At 34.1% G+C, this 20,130-nt stretch overlaps 2 protein-coding genes across 8 annotated transcripts; one reads left to right on the top strand and one right to left on the bottom strand.

Annotated features, from left to right (window-relative positions):
• Window positions 1-8: 8 nt before the first annotated feature.
• On the bottom strand, window positions 9-11,460 carry uex (metal transporter uex). Of its 2 annotated transcripts, XM_011648979.3 has the most exons (14): window positions 10,533-11,460; window positions 6,534-6,810; window positions 6,293-6,457; window positions 5,995-6,150; window positions 5,723-5,911; window positions 5,449-5,622; window positions 4,996-5,167; window positions 4,540-4,731; window positions 4,310-4,456; window positions 4,013-4,153; window positions 3,649-3,921; window positions 3,335-3,570; window positions 3,021-3,245; window positions 9-2,930 (listed from the first exon to the last, which is right to left on the bottom strand). In XM_011648979.3, the coding sequence occupies exons 1-14, from the start codon at window positions 11,075-11,077 to the stop codon at window positions 2,769-2,771; spliced, it is 3,054 nt and encodes a 1,017-aa protein (XP_011647281.2). In that variant the 5' UTR covers window positions 11,078-11,460; the 3' UTR covers window positions 9-2,768. The 2 variants fall into 2 exon arrangements, with proteins under 2 accessions (XP_011647281.2, XP_088941045.1); XM_089084919.1 differs by lacking the exon at window positions 5,723-5,911 and having other exon boundaries at window positions 10,533-11,222.
• Window positions 11,461-11,688: 228 nt separating this feature from the next.
• On the top strand, window positions 11,689-19,788 carry LOC105433597 (uncharacterized). Of its 6 annotated transcripts, none has more exons than XM_089084926.1 (14): window positions 11,689-12,044; window positions 12,681-12,878; window positions 12,963-13,316; window positions 13,666-13,900; window positions 13,999-14,144; window positions 14,215-14,471; window positions 14,608-14,793; window positions 16,699-16,916; window positions 16,996-17,070; window positions 17,148-17,421; window positions 17,519-17,662; window positions 17,743-18,029; window positions 18,113-18,205; window positions 18,502-19,788. In XM_089084926.1, exons 2-14 carry the CDS (start codon window positions 12,685-12,687, stop codon window positions 18,613-18,615), a joined length of 2,577 nt encoding a protein of 858 aa, XP_088941052.1. In that variant the 5' UTR covers window positions 11,689-12,044; window positions 12,681-12,684; the 3' UTR covers window positions 18,616-19,788. The 6 variants fall into 6 exon arrangements, with proteins under 6 accessions (XP_088941052.1, XP_011647287.2, XP_011647285.2 ...); XM_011648985.3 differs by lacking the exon at window positions 11,689-12,044 and adding an exon at window positions 12,051-12,198; XM_011648983.3 differs by lacking the exon at window positions 11,689-12,044 and adding an exon at window positions 12,051-12,301.
• The last annotated feature ends 342 nt before the right edge of the window (window positions 19,789-20,130 follow it).

Here is a 20,130-nt window from a genome sequence, read left to right as displayed (position 1 = left end):
ATATAATCTAAAGAAGAACATATTTATTGTGATAAATATTTTTTCATATAAAACTTTGTCACACATTAGATCGGCTCTCTTTGTTATTTAACTTTCAATTATCGAAATTACATTTCTCTACAAGGATTTTTTTCGCCTCTTAACTTTTAACTTTCGCTGTGTACTAGATTTGATATTTTTGGATTATACTATATACATGTAAGTATAATTAAGCTTTAGTATAATTGGATTAGAGGCAATGCTTTATTTGGAAACAAATGGATATATGTATATTAAGCAGAGGGATCAACGATCCTAACAAACTAAACATATGGCAGTAAGATTATAATTATTTAAAAAAAATGACATTTCAATAAAAAAAAAATACGGCTTAAAAAAGGTACACGTTAACACGATATTCATTTATATTACATATACTATGTAAAATCATCTTTGTAAAAAATGTCACATATATATTTATCTTTCATGCTATAACTTCATCTATGTAACGGTTTATGTAATGTATCTAAATTTCTATCATCCTGCAATAGAATGCTGTATCTTTTGTTTCCTTTTTATCAGATGTAATATATTTCTTTTCTACACATAATATTTCTGTTCAGACTCAGATAGTACAAAATATTAGTAATATTCATCGCAGTTCTTCTCTTATTAAGTTTCTTTTGATAAGTACTTCGATCAATAACCTACAATGTCAGGTAACCATTTCCTAATACATTCCTCGATACATTCTACAGAATTTCAAACCAGATGTTATGTTTTGCAAAATAGTTCAGTGAGGTAATTCACGATTAACAAACGGCAGACTATGTAAACACGTATTAAGCTGTTCGAACATTTTTTTTTAATTTACTATGTTTTTAAGTCCGCTAATATAGAATCGTGTACGCATTAAAAAGGCTTGTTTTTCAAGAAATGCCTTATGCCTAACAATTACAGCATAATTGTATATCGCATTGATGTATACAATGTATATTATAAGTACTCAATTAACAACAATATAAATTATATTGTACATTCGCCTCATGACTTATAAAAGAGAACAACAGTTTAAGGAAATTAGACTCATGAAAAAGAATTAACAATATTACAGAATGAAAAGGAAGTTTCATTACACAACTATAGATATGTCTATAAATTACTATGAAAAATTACCAGACAATTGTACAATAGAAGGCATCTTTCATACATATTTTTTAGATTTCATTCCGAACATAAAAAAAATATATATTTTACTAGAAAAATCCTATTCTTAAAGTAAATAATTTTTTTTTCTTTAGCAAACATTTAATCTTTCATTTTCATACACAATAAAATATTAAGATAATGAATCAATCAGTCAATTCATGAATTAAGTACCTAATAGGTAAAGTTGCTTAAAGTTTACTAAGAGAAGAATAATCCTGTTCCCTATTTACATTTGTATAATACATTTTTTCAATTCTTGTAGCTTAATTACAATATTACAAGATGATTTTTTAATCGAAACGATTAAATTGTTGCTAAGGAAAGATCAAATGCAAAGAAACAAAAAAAAAATCTTGCTATTTCTTAATCTTAATGATATCGTAAGAAAAACAGTACATTTCTTTCTCACTTGTCTCAACATTCCTTCGTTATAATAATGAATGCAAAAAGAAAAGATATATAAGTACATGAATGTACTAGTAATAACAGGAATGTAACTAATGTAACTGATGAAACTTCAGTTTCTTCAGAGAGAAAAGTGGAAACGAATACTTCTGATAAAATTGATTTAAATACACAACGATAATACATCTATACAGCGAATTTTTTAAGGCACATAATAAAAGTACAAGTAACTATATCAATTACGTACCGAGTCATTTTCTCGTTATTACTCGCTAATTGGGCCATTTTAATCTATCATGCATGTTCAGATTCGCGTATATTCCAAACAAAACTAAAGTAAATAATAAAATCATCTTTTTCCAGAGAAGTGATCTTCGAATAATGTATATTAAATCCTCTTCAAACTTTTTTCATTCGTTTGTACTGTTTTCTAATCTATATATATATATATATATATATGTGATGATCTGAGTGTTCGACCATGTGATTGATTTCATATATCTTTTTTGTTCTATAATGAATTTTTCGTACTAAAATATATTCAAAATAATGTCAGGGCATTATTGCAGCGTAGTTTCTATCACCTTTTTCTCAATTAGCTAAAAACTGTACCCGCGATGTCATTTATTTACTCACATTGAAGAAATCCTAATATAATGTTATAATGGAACATTATATAACACTTGCAAAATCTAGAAATCATTAAAATATGTTTGTAATCGTAAAATCAAAGTAACTTTTTCTTTTAAAATAAAAAACGTGCTGCTAAATGAATTTTAATTCATTGTTTCTGTTTTTTTTTGTAATTAGACACGAGCTTTAAACAGAATCTTTAATCATAAGTTTAGTTTGATATTATTATTTGATATTATTATCATCTATAAAATGATATTAAGAGCAGTTGATCACATACTACTCTTTTTTTTTTATATTAACTTGACGTATCTGTAAAATAAGTTAAATTTTGATGAAAGTCGAGATTGGGTACAGCTTCTAAACCAATCGCTAAAAATTTCAAGTGCCTCTCACGATAAATATCTAAGTAATTCGTGAAGTACCTAGTGTCACAGTAGCAAAATGTGTCATGCCAGTATGTTCTGCTCTGTGTTACTCGATGCTCTTAATGTTATCGATTTCGCCGACAGTACCGAGTCTCGTCGGCCGTTCTGTAAGCGTTAAGAGTTATCTGGCTTAGACAAGAGATTTGTTCGTTCTTCATCGCCATTCATCTTCACAGACGACATTCTTACTACCTCGGACTGTCGAGCAAGAATATCTACATCTAATGCAGTCAACGAGTCGTGTTTAACTTGAATTTCCACTGGACTCATCTGTACCTAAAATTTGATGCATTATAAATTAGAAAAAAAATCAATTTCGCCTAATTGTGTCGCGAGATTTAAAATTTTAAAGGGCGAAATAGGAACCTTTGCTGATGAATTCTTAACTTTCGCGTCATTCCGTGGTGAGATAAACTTCGAATTCGTGATCGGACTGGCACTGACCGGAAGTGGTGACGTCGGTGCTGTCACGCTACGTATGGGTGAATGAATAACGGCATCTTTCCCTTTTTCGCTATTTGCCGACTTGTCCGCGGGTAATATCGGAGATTCAGGTACACTGCGATCGTCTTCTTCTAAAGAATGCAGCAACTGTAAATCAAGATGATGTTTCATGTGATGTGATGAACAGTTTTGTAACAAACTATAGCAGTTTAATGATTTATGTGACGAATTACAACCTTCTCTACTTCGTCGTCAAATTGTTCCTGACTAGGCAGCGGATCTTTTTGACTTCTTTCTAGAAGCGTAGCGCGTTTCGCAGCTAAGTATAGAGACCTCTTGACTTTTACATAGAATACTTCAGTCACTGCACGCACTGTGTAATCCGGTATAAAGGTATGACGTAACATAGAATCTAAATTGACAGACTGAATACTTCCGACTGTCTGCGGATTTGCATTCGTAGGCGATTCAGCTACAAAAGAATAAATGTATATCGTCCAAACAAAATTCCGATCAGATTAAATATTATCAAGGCATATCTAATTCTTACCAATCCCAATGTTTGCAGTAAGAGCTTGCGATCCGAAATACGTAAAAGGGCCGCTTTCAAACATCATATTCTCTTTTCCCACCGTCACTTCGACGCGACCTTCTAAAATTAGCACAAAGTAATCGACCGCTTTTCCTTGCTGATAAATTATCGCAGCGGGATCAGTTTTGGCTTTCTCGCGCGATTTTACTTTAACGTGATAAATAATATCTTGCTTCAGTAAACGTCGCAGAATTGTCTCCGATATAACGTCAGGTTTAAACGTGTCCACAGCTGAAGATTATACATGATACAATTACAAATCAAATATCGAAAAGATATATATCTGCAAACATTTTGTAATCTGTTTGATATTACTCCTTACTTGTTGACAAGTACTGGAACATCGCCAATGTTAATTGCGGCGAGATGTGAATTCGTTGGTTTTCTTTCTTCTCTGCGAATATCATGAAATCCGTTGGTATCTTCGGACGAACCTGCCTCTTTCGTTTATTTCGATTATCCGCTGTAAAAATTAATATTTTCGCTATTATCGCATCTTGCTAATATATAAAGTCAGAAAAATCTTTTCCATCGCAAAAAAAATTTTGCAATAAATGCCAACTATAATTGATATAAGAAAGATGCAACAAATGCCAACTATAATTGATATAGAACTTACTAAATACATCTGTTTCATCAATAATCTCAGCCTGAATTAATTCTTCAATAACATCTTCTAATGTTACTAAACCAATTACTTCGTAAAACGGATCACCTTCACCTTCGTTATTGACTCTTTGCACAAAAGCCATGTGGCCTTTGTGACCTGAAAATACCATGATTATTAATTTTCATTATTTTCAGGAAATTTATCTATCAAGATATCGAAGAAAAATATATTGTACAAACCTTCCTTAAATTGTTTAAACATTACATCCAACGTAACATCTTCGAAAATAAAATTACATGGATTTTGATAAAATTGGCAAAGTGTCTTGAGTGGCATATTATCATCGGGATCAACAAAAGCAAGATCTTTGATATACAACATTGTTACTATATTCGTTCTTACGTCTTCATACACTGGTATACGTGAAAATCCTAAAAACAAAATACTCGAACTTACTTTAATTCCAAGTCTTGCTTTATTCTATAAAGTTAACATAAAAATCTACATATGATCATTAATTGTTATTAAATAACCATTAATCATTATTACATAATTATCAGAGCCTGATAAGACAAAACGAGATTTATCTCTAATAAGCATTGAATTAAACTGATACTATCTATGAAGCTATGAGCGTCGATTATATATTAATACAAACAAACGTCATTAAAACTCTTTTAAAACATTAATCGTACCTGATTTCATGATTTCAGACACTGTTTCAAAGTCTAGAATAGCATTATAATTCAACATATATACATCTTCAATTCTGGTCATTACATCCACTACGGTTTTCTTTCGCAATTCTAATGCTCCTGCAATTATATTTACTTCATCTTTCTCTAAATCGTTGTATTCGGTCGTTACCTAGAAAGGTTCCTGTATAGTATTAATATATCAATTTCAAGTATTCATGCATTTTTCAGGCATTTCTAATAAGATTTTTCTATGAGCGAATTTATGAACGTTATTAGTTTTTATTATAGACAAAAAAAACTTGGATAAAGAAATGACATTAAATAGGAATTATGTTAATTATAGTTAAATATATGTGGGAAACTACTGTAACTACAAGCTACCTATAGTAATAATAATATCGCGGGTATTTTAATTCAATTTGATTATTATACAGCTATTTAATTTCTTACCTTGACCAGCTCTTTCAAACGTTCCCGATTATATACATTTCCAATCTCTTCGCCGAGAATAACATCAAGCAACTTGCTAATTGGGTAACTTAATGGAAAAGTGATTAGCATTGTCAGTTTAGTTAAATAGATAGTTTTTGCGCCGACACATAATCCGTGTCTGCTACACATAGCCTACAACATATACGTACAAGTTGTATCTTCAAACTTGAGATCGAAAAGCTGAAAACGAATTATAGAAAAAGCGTTCGCGTAATTCGTACAGAAAACATACCTGCGGCGAAATTTCACCAAAAATGACAATAGCTAATGTCGAGCAGATAACAGCGACTATCCCGGATGTCAACTCATCCAGCAATATCGTGAATATCGAATTGACAAGAACGTTGGAAAACAGAATCGAACACAAAAGATAATTTCCGTGATTTCTTACTGGCTGAATGGTTCTCGCATATTTTCTTTCCTACAACGCAGAGGTAACGCAACGTAAGTGGAAGAAGGGAAACGAAAACACGCAGGCGTATATAAGAAGGTAGATTCGCTTACTTTTTCTGTACCTGTGTTGACGAGTATTTTCAATTCGGTCCTATCTATCGCCATTAAACCGAGATTGAGACCGGAGAAAAGTGCAGACAAACTGAGACAAACGAGAATGATCAAGATAGTGAGCCAGAACGGTAGGAATTTCTCATATGTGCGGATCTGAAAGTCCCGAACTATAAATAATTGTTTCAACTCTGAATAACGAAATTTCATATTAAGCCTTCTAAGTTTTGATTCATTCGTGCAATTGGAATCGAGACGGTGTGAAGGAAGGAAAGAAAGAAAGAGACGATATGCTCACGGTGTTGTATCGCGCGGTGCCTTGGTGTCTAAACAGGATGTCATCCTTCTTCGATCTCTCTCTTTCGTACGACGGCTGTTTTGCGCATACGAAAAAAGGCCGATACGATGATCCTACGGGAAGTACTACATGTACAATCGCAGTGGTTTCCTCTACGTTTTCCACCTTAAATGTTAAGGAATCATTTGTAATTTTTCGCGTTTGTCTCTCCTCTCGAATCAACTCGAATAACGACACTCACGGGAAACTCATTGGTCTTGATCTTGTCACATACGGCCCCTCTTTCTGCTGCTACATCGGTGAAGGCGATCAAGGTATCCTTCGTAATACCGGTGCCGAATAAACGAATCACCGCCTTAGTCCCAGCCAGAATTTCGGGAATTCCCTCCTCGTTGTGACTAGGCTCCTTGTCAGCTGTATCTATTCGCAATCCTTCGATGTGAATCTTCGTGTAGTTGCTCAAGACGGAACTTTCGAGATTATCAAGCGGATCGCCGCGTCGTGTACGAAAATATTTCCTGAATCAATGAATAATAAATTCGCACTTCGCATTTAAATTTATTTCCTCCATTATTATCACATCGTCATTGTCGCTTGTAGTTATTACTTGCTTGTAGCTTATTATGGTCGCGACATTTTAAGTATCTTAAGTACGAAAAAAAAAAGTAGTCGATAAATGCTAATGTCGAGTGACACATAAAGCGTTATCAACATTCATTCTCGAGATATCAATATAATCGTTAATCTAGAGAATGAATCACGTGGGGAGTAACGAGAGCCCTTTTTAAATAAGGCTATCGTCTTGAGATATTGAGATAATGATATTTCAGATGGTCGATAAATGTAAAAAATCATGACGGTCATTATCGAACGTGTTTGTCTTGCATAAATCGCTTTATCTTTTTAGATAACCGCACGAACTAGTTTAAAATATCGTGTGCAAATAAATGTGAAAATGCCTGGATATTTCACACTCTGAAGAGATTTATGCAATTTTCCCAATTCCCTGGAAAAATTGTATAAATAAAAATTATAGAATTCGAGTACGTTTTAAGGACGTATTACATCTATTTTACATTTTTATTTACATTTAATGAAGAAATTACGATAAAATTATTAGAGAGAGAAAATTGTTATAAGATTATTTTAAATCTCATTTAAAAGTAATGCAAAACATTTTGCAAAATTTTTAGAATCTAGATCAAAAATTACTTAAATATAAAGTAGAAATGTTCTTTAAAAGAAATGTAATTAAGAGATAATGACAAAAATCTCAATTTTTTTTACAAATATTTTAAGCATTCGAGATGATTTATGTAAACGAAAAAATTTCGTTGCGGTGTAAAGATTAGTTGTTCTGTAAATAAAAATTAAAGTTTTATTAAAAGTACAAACGAACCGAGTGATGGTTTGTACAAATAATATTAAATTTTTATTTACAGAACAATTATCTCTGCAATGAAACTTTACATAAGTAATTTTGAATACTTAACGTACTTGTATAAATTGAAATTTTTGTTATTAATTCTGAATTATATTTCCATTGGATTACACTTGTATTTATTTAAATAACTTTTGATCCGGGTTCTGAATCGCGAAACTTTTTTATATAAATTTCAAATGTGCGATTTAAAATAATCTGTAAGTGTTTTTCGTAATATTTTCGTAAAAATATAAAAATTATAAAAATAGGTGTATTTCATTTTTAACGAAGGAAAGACTTCGAGGCGCGACCTTGTCGCGTTGTCGGAGTTGATTATTTTAACGTTGCATTTTCGGGATTCGGGCAGATCAGGGAGGCACGAGTCCGCGTTAATCCGCTACGTGGTACAATTCTGATACAAAGCGATAACGAATTTCTCACGCGTCGCAAACGTCACGGCGCGCGCGCGCGCGCGGCGGGTTATCGGAAACGGCGGGATATATGGGATATGGGTCGCACGCACCGGTCTCTATTTTTACCCATTGACGAGGGCCAAGTTTGAGTATTGAGTCGCAGAATGGCTGGACCGTTGCCAGCGCGAGAGGAGCGGTCAATGATTAAGCGTCTGGCGTGCGGTTATCAGCCGCCGCGCGTTTCGATGTTAGACGAATTCCTCCGAGAGGCGAGCCCAAATGTGCGCGTCTAAAGTTACGCATTCCTCATGCCGAGGCGATAATATACGCCCTAAGTCGTTTCATCGTCACGCGACATCGTCTTCCATTACCTAATCCGACACGTCTAATCCCCCCCGCGGCGCTGATGACGGGTAAACAATCGTTTGGGAGGGAAGGCAACGTACGTGATCTAATGAAAACTAAACGATCCGCGTTTGCCGCACTAAAACAATAAGTCATCCGCCTTTCTCATAAATCAGCGTCGTAATATTCGTGGGAACGAAGCGAGATAATTCTCGCGTCACGACAATTCCTTCTTACATATATGTCTATAAGGCGCGATTACCGGAGCACTTCCGCTCTCTCGCCGATTAAGGCCCCTGAACACAATGAACAGAAAAGAATTAAAGAATGAAAAAAAAAGGGGGGGGGAAATATAGAAATTAGGAATAAAGATTAAATGTAATACACAACGGACCTAAGTATAAAATATAGCTATAACATATATATTCACTTGTGTTCATTTTGCGTTACGTTTAATCTCTATTTTCATTTCCAAAATTGGAGATTTATTTCTGTTTCTCTATTGTGTGCAGAACCTAGACGAAAGAATAAAAGAAAAGCGACTTATTTATTTCCAGGATTTCCAGGACTACCTGTTCCCTGTCCCCATTTTAAACGTGACAAGGAAATAGTGAGCACTATCAGGCAAATACGAGTTCTATACATTTTTAGATTTAGATTAAACAAAGAGAAAAATATCACGCGGTAGAGTCCGAAATTTCGGTTTCGGCTTCGGTTATGGTTAGTTTCGATCAAAAATATTCGATTAGGTTTCGGTTTCGGTCGAAATTGAAAGAGAATTTCGGCGACGTCACCGAAACTGATCAAGGTGTAGTTGCAAGTTTTAAAGTTTTTAAATTTTTACTGATTGCAATCTTATAATACAAAACATTTATTAATAAATAAAATGTTTATTCTATTAATTTTCCAAAGATTTTAAAAAATATTTTTATGTTTTGAAATTTTATTAATAAGATAATAAATGTGATACTACAAATTGTGATAATATGTGTGTAATTATAGTTTCTATAATTAAATGATGATGTTTATAAAAAAAGAAATATATATATATATATATATATATATATATATATATATAAATAAGAAATATATATTTTGTATATTTTTGTACGCCTTTATATACTTCTTTCCAGAATTTCCATAAAAGTTTTGGTTTTCGATTTCGGCCGAAATTGATACATAACCGTTTCGATATTCGTTTTCGGTCTCATTCAAAACTTAAAAAAAAAAGAAGAAAAAAAAAGAAATGGAAAAAAAAAACAGTTTTAGTCGGATTTTATCACGTCGTAAAATTAGCGACTATTCAAAAATCTGTCCAAGAAACGAAAAGTTATTTATGGAACATGTGTCCTGACGTAAAACGAACATGCCTAAGAAAAATTACAATGTTTTATTACAAAATAAAGTGCATAGTTTCAAATTTTTTGTTTAATATAAAAAGTATAAGTTTAATATAATATAAATTTAATATTATTTAAAAACTACAAGATTCAAGACATCTTATTTGTATAGTTGACTTAATTAAAAAGAATCTTTTACAAGGCCTTTAATGTCACCGCTGAAAATATAAATGTCCAGTGTACAAAGTAATCATATACTTTCTATTACTTCATGTCTGTTTTTACACTCTTAGTCATATTTCCTCGGATTAAATTAAATAAATTACATATGACATCTTCACTAGGGACATTCTCTGATTAATTTTAGAAATCACATCTGCATTGTATCATAGAGTGAAAGATAAAATTGGAAAATATATAAATGTTGAGAAAATCGACAGAATGACAGATTTACAGATGGCACGAAGAAAAAAAAATAAAAAGAAAAGAAAGAAAAGGAAGAAAAAATAAAGGGGAAAACAAGGTAAAAAAAGAAAAAGTAAAGCTGAATGTGAAGAAGAAAATAAAGATGAATCATGAAAAAAAAGAGAAAAATAAAGGAGACAATGAACAAAATTAAAGAAAATGAGAGAATATAGAGAAGAACAAAGAGAAAGAGCAGGATAAAATGCGGGCTTAAATTTAGATAGAAAGAAAGGCTTGTCAAAGCGCTTACTTACTCCGGTCGTACCGGAAATTTTATGGAGACACGCTCCCCGAGATTGCTCCACTTCTCGTCGCTGCGATTTCTCAGGCAAAAATAGACGGCGGTAACCTTCGCGTCTGGAACCGTCCGGAATTCGTAGATACCACGGTCCCTCGCCGACGACATCCACACCGCGTCCAGGGTGTTGCCCGCGTCTCGCGGGCAGTCTCGGCTCGACGGCGACCATTGTAGCGCGAGGTCGCGGTCGAGGCCGGTACCCAGGAACTTGACGAGGGGAACTCGATGAAAGTCGGTGGGGTTGGCACTGAACGGCAGTGCCGACAACGCGACGACCGCCGCCGAATTCACCGCGACCTGGACGACGCGCGGCAGAATATCATTGTACTGGACGGTGTCGGCCACCGTCGTTGCTCTCGTCGTCCCGGTCGTCGTCCTCGTCGTCGACGGTATCGACGTCGACGTGTCGGCGTTCGCTAGCTGAACAACGTACACGGGAACAAGTAGCAAAAGAATCGTCGCCGGCGCGAATCGCGGACGGCCGACATACTGCGCCATCATACGACCACTGTGACTCCGCCGACAACTTCACTCGACACGAGCGAGGGCCTAGTGGTTGTATTTATAACGTGCCGCTGCGCATGCGCGCACACATGCGCCACCCGTTTTCTTCAATTGCGGATCCTCGCGTCCTGCCGTAGGCTAAAGGCGCGTTTCAAAAGGATCTGCGAATCGCGCATGAATATGAAGTAGCGATTACGACTAGGGATCTAAAGGAAGGGGGGATATCGTAATTATAGCGCAGACTGATTGTTTTTAGATCCGATATAAATATCCGAATTGGGACGACATTCATTAACCTTATATTAAAGATTATTTTTGATCAAGCTTCGGTTAATTTATATTCATTTTTACAATGTAGATTAATTTTAATTTTGATTTATTTTTTTTCTTTTAATTCCAAGAATTAGAGAAGGAGTAATTGACATTTCATATTAATATCTATTTCTACTAATGTCTATTAATTTTAATCTCGGTTTAATTTACTCATCTTTTTCCAATCTTTAGAAATAAAAAAAATAAAAATAAAAAAAGTAATGACTGAAAGTTAATTTAAAATTATTTATTATTATTATTACCGTTAGTATTGTTCATTATTTATTTTTTTTAATCTTAATTAATAGAAATGAAGACGAGGGACGACTCTAAATCTTAACATGGTCACCTCATTTTGTGTCGAGGCGCCTTTCGACATTAGCAGTAAATCGTGGAAAAGAAGGAGAAAAAAAATGAAACCGCACAAAAACAGCGAGCGTAAAGTGGATTCTCCCTTCTCCCCTCCATGCCTGCAATCTTTCGCAATAAGGAGAATCGAGCGAGGGGTATGAATCATCGAGCAAAATGCGCACGCACTTCGCGTTTTCTACGCGTGAGACGCGCACGTAGTACGACATACGTACTTGCATTCTCCTTCACACACACACACACACACGTGCACGATACGTGCGCGCGCGCGAGCTGGCCGCACGTATGTTGACTTTTCTTGTTTCTCTAGTCTTTTTTTTCCCCGATTGAGCCGCGTCCCGCGGTCTTCGCGCGTCGCGCGTATTGCGCAACGTGAGATACGCGACCTGCGACGACGTTCGCGCGTCCCGTTAAGTGTCGTCGCGCGCGCGGAAACGGTGAGTCTTCTATAAATAGCGGTGTCACTATTCGTCGAGACCGAGGCGGTGCGAATCCACCGGAGCGGGCCAGTCTCCGATTATTTGTTGATTGGGAGGATAGGTACGACGGTTGTTGCACGATCGAATTCTTCCTTCCTTCCGTTCTTTCCTCCTTCAGGAGCATTGCGTCCTTCAGAGATTAGCGGCCGAGCCGCGGCGATTCTGCTGATCGACAACGGCACTGCGTGCCCTCACGAACACGGAGTTTCCGGCGAGCGGTGCGCGGCGAAAAGAGGCTAGAAATAGGGATCCAACGGGAAGGACCGCAGCTGTGTCCTTCGGGGAGGGGTACTATTTTTAGGCGTTGTACGGTCGGACGTATGTTCTCCCCTTGCGGCTCTCGCCCCGAAAGCGATAACCTTTGGCCGCCTCTGTTTCTTAGGATAAGCGTCTCGCTATAATTTTCGAGATCACCCTGAGTGTCTTTCTTTATTCAATAGGAAGATGGAGACTGAGCAGCATCACTATGAGCTGCGCAGCAGAAGCAGGTCACGCTCCCATACACCTATGGTCCTGAGCAATCCTTTGCCAGAGCCAGACGTGACAGAGCATCATTATGATCTTAGGAATGGAAGTCGGGAGAGATCTCACACACCTGGAGAGGTAACTAGCAGCAGGAGGTCTACCTCTAGATCATTGTAAGTATAAGTAGTAATTGATTTAAGCATTTGCTATTAATGTTACAAAATTATATATTTTATCGCTTGTATTTTTATGTATAGAACTAGTAGTAAAATGCATGAAAAGGGAATGGAAACAATAGAAGAGAACAAAGAAGGGTCTGTCACTGAAAGTCTGACCGATAACCAAAGTACAATATCCGAGGGTTCTGTTGTTACCACAAAAAAAGCGGAACGTCGGTCGGAACGTCAAAGACTCAAGAAACAAAAATTTGCTAGCAGCCAGAATGAAAAGGAAGATGTATCGGATGAAAAATCCAAGCAAAAACGTAAAAGTGTTAAGCTCTATGGGACAATTACCAGTGATTATTCATCCGAAGAAGGAGAAAGGGAAGATCCTCCGAGTAGAATAGGATCCGCCTATGAGATTTACAAACAAGCTGGCGAATGGTGGAAGTATGTATATCTCAAGTTTTATTCCGTGTCCTATACATGTTTTCTGTTATTTAGAAAAGAATTTTAAATCATTATGCTAATATAACAACTTTCTCTTTCTGTGATATATATTTGTTCCTTATAACTTGAGATTATTTATTTTAGAAATGAAATATGACCTTTCTGTTGAAGAAACAAATTTTAAAGTAAAATATTAATAACAGTACCATGTCCTGATTAACATTAGCTGTGAAATATAGATCAAGTTACTGGTGTCGATAATTAATGCTAGAATTAGAAAGATTTGAATTTGAATCATTTGAATCATTTTTTTGTGTGAACGATAAGATATTATTTGGAAATGTTTTAGCGTTTTTCCAAAGACAGATTATACATATTCGCCGACGTCGCAGTGTCGTTACGAGATAGCTCCGGGTATATTAGCAATGCCCAACATGTCAAGGCAGCCTATACACGCGTATGATGAAAATACTACATCTCAAATTAGTCGAAACTTGAGCCAGGCTTCAAGAAGAACCACGGAAAGCGGAATCAGCGACACCGATACGGCTGATTTGAAAGACACTGCTTCTTTGATCCATTCGGTAAGTATGTGTTATCTTGAGATTATTATTCTTTTATTTTTCTTGATATATCACAGCTTCGCGTATCTGTGTTCTGGAATAATATGTGGATTTTGCAGTCTGAAGATAATAACGACATGTCGCATGCACGTACAAATTCTACAAGAAGAGCAACTCTGTACAAAAAGACGCACATAGAACAATACACAAGTCATAAAGAATTAATTTACTCGGAACCCGAATATTCTTCAGATTTTCGGCTAAGGTATTTTATTCTTCTTTAAAATAAAACTTGTTAAATAAGATTAAGATATAATACAACTTTATTTTAATAGATATTCACCATGGGCAAATACTTCAAAATTAACAGGCAAATATGATGCAACATATGTTGATTCTGATGCCGAATTGGAAGAGACTCTTCTATCAAAATCATCAATTAGAATTAACCAAAATTGGAGGATCGTACAGTGGTTTACATATTTTATAACTTTCATTGTCACTTGCTTCAGAAAAACTATTGGTTTCTTTAGAACTTCAGAAGATAGGAAAAGGCATTATTATCATGCACAAACTTATCAATCTTATAAAGGTATTATCAGCATTTTTAATGATACAAAAATAATATAAATACAGTTGAATATCATATAATAATTATCTTTTATAAAAAACAGCATAAATATTACAATTAAAACATGATTAATAAAACTGATGAATTTATTGTTTAGAATCCAAATGGAGAACATTGTGGCAGACTTTGGACCGTTATACGCACAATATATACTTCTTCTTCGCTAGAATGCTTTTATTTGATACTTGGTTGTTAAGTCAATTCACTGGTACTAGGAAATGGCTACAAGAGAAAGGCCCAAAAATTCTTTGGATCACGCTTTTGCCGTTACTTCTCTTATTTGGTAAGTTTTACATCTCGAATTTGTTTAGAGAATATTAAAAAAAAGACATCATTCTGGATTCCATTGATCTACGGATATCTAAACCGATCCAAGCGCAGTCAGACCATGTCATGTTAACGGGATCTCAGCATCGGAAAGGCAGATAAACCTATCCTGGCCCTTATCTTCTTTTTGTTTCAGGAGCTTACATCGCGCAGAAGCATTACATTACCATTGCGGATTCTCTGCGCAATGTCCAATATGGTGTCACTGAGACGACTTATCACATCTTTAACGAAATAATCAACTTAACATCTCTTAGCTATGAGTTGCTCATGAAATGTTTTGCTGATCTTAAAAATTATTCCATGCACCTCTTGCCCAGTGTGAACGTGTCTTTACCTCCCATTGGGTGGAATATAAAGTGGTGATTAATTGAAAAATTAATTTAGGATATTATAATCCTAAACATATAATAATTCAAATGGATGAAGGTGGTATGGAAATAATTTTTTTTATAAATGTTAAAAAAAATAAAATGCTATTTTATATATTAACATATATATTTATGCATACATATGTATACATAAATTTTCATTCAATTATAAATTTATAATATAATTTTCAGATATAATAACTTCTTTAAGAGTATCGATACTTCTTTCATCCATTCATCTCTTAAATTAATAATTGTGTGTAATTTAACAATTGTTTTGTTTTTGTTTTTTGTTACATGATGAAGTCAGTACGTACCATCATATGTTGCCTTTTCGATAATTGTAAAATTTTTGCAAAATTTCGATAATTTTAATGTAAATGGAATGCCCAATTAATTAAAAATATATTATTTTGATGTATGTTTAATATGTTTGCTATATAATCTGACTATATTTGTCATATAATATGACGTTTCTATATAATTCGATGATTTTGCATATTTGAATTGGTAGTGAAATATTATTACATACTGACTATCGATTACCGCTTTGCTTATTTTTGTGTTTTTCTACTAATAGATTATATTATGTAAAGATACATATATTTATCTATATTCTAAAACTACATATTTTATATATATATATATATATATACACACACATACATACACATATAATTATTAATACTATATTTTAAGAACTCTAACTGGTCATATCTAGTTCATATTATTCAATAATTTTTTTCTGTTATCAATTATATATATTCTATGTGTTTTTTTAATATTTAATTCTATATACAAGATAGATTGCATAATATATACTTTAATCGTTATTGAATGAAATAAAATCTAACATTTTTCAGTTAATCACCACATGTATTGTTTTTGTTTTACATGCAAATATAACAATATATAATTTGATGTAACAAGTACTGTTAGATGATATATATTTATACTGTAAGAAAACACGTTCATACTTAATAAAATATTTTTCACATATACGATATTATTAATCTTTTGAACACAATCCGTTAGAGTGATATAGCGTCATAGTGTCACAATTTAGCGTTTTATGAATCGAATATAAAAAAGCGAAAAATAAAAATTTTATGACGGGAGAAGGATAGGCAGAGGATTACTCTACTGGGCGTTAAAAAATGGAAGTGTGTTGTGCTTGAAAAACTTGGAATTATGATCGCGATCGATATCATCGGAACGGTGAGTTTCTTCGTCTATCCTTCTCTCAGTTACCATATTGTATAATGATTCCATTTAGAACAACTACAATCCATTGTAATTGTTCTGTGCCATCGAAATTTAATGTGAAAATGTGAAATCTGAAATTCTTGTGATACTAAATTTAATAGTTGAACAGTTATGTGGCACTAGTTTTGTATTGGAACAATAGTTCAATACAGTAACAGGAGAAGGAGACAATCATTATGACAATTATTTGAATTATAAAATAAAATTTAGGGAATTTATTTCAGGTGGTTGGTGCATAGCACAATATTTCACACATCTTTCTGTTTTTAAAACTTTGTCCAACACAACAATACAAAAGTTAGTACCTAATATGCAACAGGAGGAATATAAGAATAAAATTGAAGAAATAATTAGTAACAAAATGCTCAAGGAAGATTTCATTAGCATAGCTAACTTGGTCAACAGGATAGAAATGCTTGAGACTAAACAGACACATCAAATGGTATAGATTTAAATTTCTTTATAAATTATGAACTTGCATCTTTTGTAATCTAGTTATTGTATTAATTAATATTTTGCAGGAACATCTTATAAATATCACTCGGATTGTAGAAGAGCTTAAACAAGATGATGTCGATTCTCGAAAAGAGTATAATGTAAGTCTAATTTATATTACTACTTAAGAATTAATAATTATTAAGATCTGGAGTTTTAATTTATGTTATTCTTTCAGGATAAAATTATTGACATAGAAAATAAATTAGATATCAATGAATTAACAAATATAGCACACAATGAATTGAAAGTTATTAAAGACGACTTTGAGAGAATTCGCGAGCTATATGCCGAATTAAAATCTTGTTGTAATGCCAATGCAGAATCCGTCTCTGATCAGAATATAGAAAAGCATGTGGAAAGAATTTTACTTAGCTACTTTCCTCATGGGATTTCGAAAGAAGATTTGGCAAAAACCATGCAGAATTTATTTGTATTTCATAATAGAAAAGGTTTGAAAATATATTTAATAGGATTGAATATTTAATAGCTTTTAAACTGTTATGTCATTTGTTGTTAATGTTGAGAATATTATGAATATTTTAATAGATCACGCGGCCCTTAATGCTATAAATACCGACGATTCAAACGTTCACGTGTCGGATGAACATATACGCAAGATAGTGAAGGAAATTCTGCAAATATACGATGCAGATAAAACGGGTCAAGTAGATTACGCTTTGGAATCAGCAGGTATTGTATTTATGCCAGTATAAATTGATAATAGCTAATCATGAAGGATATTATAATAACAGTTTTGTATTTTTGTATAGGAGGTCAGATTGTCAGTACGCGATGCACTCAGCGATATGATATAAAGTCGAGAGCCTTCAGTTTACTCGGTTTTACATTGTATTACGAAAGCAATAACCCGCGAACTGTAATACAAGGTAATCCGATGCAACCTGGCATTTGTTGGGCCTTCCAAGATTTTCCCGGATATCTTCTGATACAATTGCGAAATATTATTTATGTAACTGGTTTCACTCTGGAGCACGTTCCCAGATCAATTTTACCAAACGAGAACATGTCGAGTGCACCCAAGAAATTCGATGTCTGGGTATGTGAAATAATCAATTTTGTACATTACGTGGGATATTACAAATATTATAATATCTTTTTTATATTCTTACTCTCTCGTAGGGATTGACGAATGAGAATGATTTCGAGCCTGTGATGTTTGGTGACTACGAATTCGTAAATTCCGATGAAAATTTGCAATATTTTCCAGTCCAGGTAAATTTCCTTTCAAAATAAACCTATACTCTAATTATATGGTTTAAAAAAAAATATATATATATATATATATAGAGAGATGTTCCATTTTAACAGCTATTTTCTTTATCTCCTAAACTTGAACATTTTTTTTGATACCAAGTTTAGAAGATATACAACCGTTTCCATTATATAAAGAAGAATTAAATAAGACTCAATATAATTTTTTCCTTTTTTTTTGTCATATTGTGAATTATTATTACATGATCTTTAAATCTATTAGGATTGTAATAATCGTAAATGTTTTTTTTACACAGAACACAGAAATTAATAAGCCATACGAATATGTAGAATTGAGAATACACAGTAATCACGGGCAGCTGGACTATACGTGTTTATATAGATTTCGTGTTCATGGAAGACCAGCATAGGAATTGCTCACGCAAGGGTTTCTCTTCACAAAACATTCGCGAGATCATTCGAGCAATAGCGAGAACGAGCCACAACTCTTCAATACGTGCCTTCGATTACCGTTAATAATAAACGTAACAATTGGCCCGATTTGCCGCAGTATCTGTAATTATAACTGTGAATAGATCGCGATTATTTAATGCTTTTGTAATAGATTTTGTAATAGATTTTCAGCGACGCGATTGAAACGCTATATATACGCACTGATATTTAATGTATACGCGGCGGAAGCTATTTCCGTCGCCGTTAAACGCGTTGAGCGCTGTATGTATATATATATATTCATTGACGTTGATAATTTATACTGATCAAGAAGATTACATGATTGATACCAGGCCAAGCAGGAACACGATTATTCACGAGTGTCGGCCTGATAGTGTGTTCTATAATATTGCCTATATATAAATATTTTCACTACATGGCCTTGTAATAGCAGTTACCCAAAGTAAAGCACCTTAGAACGAAAAAAAAAAAAAAATAGCAATTTCGTACATATCTCTTGTTCGACAGTGCGAGAGATCACTTAAGAGTGAGACATAAGAAAGATTGGCAAATAGCACAGTTTCGCAACTTGGTAGGAAATCTTGGAGGTCAGATGGAGAAAAAGGAGAGTTATTCGCAATAACACGACAGTACAAATCATGATAGATCGTAACGATCAATTAATTCTAGTTGAATATCATTAATTGTTAGTTTTAAGTTTTTAAGTGTGCAACACCGCGAGTGGGCGTTATCCGCTTTTGTAAGAATCTAATGATTAAAGCGCGGCAGTAACATGACGTGCGATCGTATTAAATGTACATATCTATAAGGCATTCGTTTAAGTTTAGAGTTCATTCTCTCCTATTTAGTGATTTTCTTGCGAGGTTTTATCGAGATATTCATTTCTGATTTTTTCTTTTTTCTTTTCTTTTTTTTTTTTTTTTCCTTTTTTAAGATCGCGTGTAACCGACACATTTTCCGAGACAAATGCTCGCGTTTTTGCTTTACAATACTTAGCATTATTGGCGGCTGGTCGATCCTCGCCCACGTTAAAAAAAAATGCAGTTGTCACTGCGTTTCTTTTTTACCGTCATTTTGTACGCGCTAGCGGGACTTTTATACTTGCGAATAAAAAGTTGCGTTTCACTTGATACAGTCTAATTTTATTCATCCGAGGGCGATTTAATTAATTTTAATACTTAGAATTAAGTAAAAAGTAAGTTAAATCAAGATTAAAACTGGAATTGCTGAAAATAGATATCAATTAAGTTAATCGGAGATTAGCTCAAGTTGAGAGTCCGGTTATCGTTCCGGGGTGACGTGTCCATTGTTGCTTAATCCAATGATTTTCAACGTCCACGTGCCAGCGGGCAAGGACGATCGCCTTAGATCGATCGCCGCGTTTTCATCGTCGCGCAAGGCGCGTTTTCCCGCGCCGATCCGCGCGACACCGGAAGTTCGAACTGGGATTCCGTCTTCAAATCCTCTCGTCT

This window comes from Pogonomyrmex barbatus, unplaced genomic scaffold, assembly GCF_055798465.1.
Source record: "Pogonomyrmex barbatus isolate J1 unplaced genomic scaffold, ASM5579846v1 scaffold9, whole genome shotgun sequence".
Lineage (NCBI taxonomy): Eukaryota > Metazoa > Arthropoda > Insecta > Hymenoptera > Formicidae > Pogonomyrmex > Pogonomyrmex barbatus.
Note: the sequence above shows the minus strand (reverse complement) of the source record. Positions and strands in the feature narration are given on the sequence as shown.

Excerpts from the sequence above, each read along its gene's own strand:
- uex (XM_011648979.3), bottom strand. The coding sequence starts at position 11,077 with ATGATGGCGCAGTATGTCGGCCGTCCGCGATTCGCGCCGGCGACGATT. Across the intron at positions 4,732-4,995 it reads GTCTGAAATCATGAAATCAG|GATTTTCACGTATACCAGTG; the intron begins GTACGATTAATG and ends TTTTGTTTTTAG. Across the intron at positions 2,931-3,020 it reads TTAAGAATTCATCAGCAAAG|GTACAGATGAGTCCAGTGGA; the intron begins GTTCCTATTTCG and ends ATCAAATTTTAG.
- LOC105433597 (XM_089084926.1), top strand. The coding sequence starts at position 12,685 with ATGGAGACTGAGCAGCATCACTATGAGCTGCGCAGCAGAAGCAGGTCA. Across the intron at positions 17,422-17,518 it reads TGTATTTCATAATAGAAAAG|ATCACGCGGCCCTTAATGCT; the intron begins GTTTGAAAATAT and ends ATATTTTAATAG. Across the intron at positions 17,663-17,742 it reads TTACGCTTTGGAATCAGCAG|GAGGTCAGATTGTCAGTACG; the intron begins GTATTGTATTTA and ends ATTTTTGTATAG.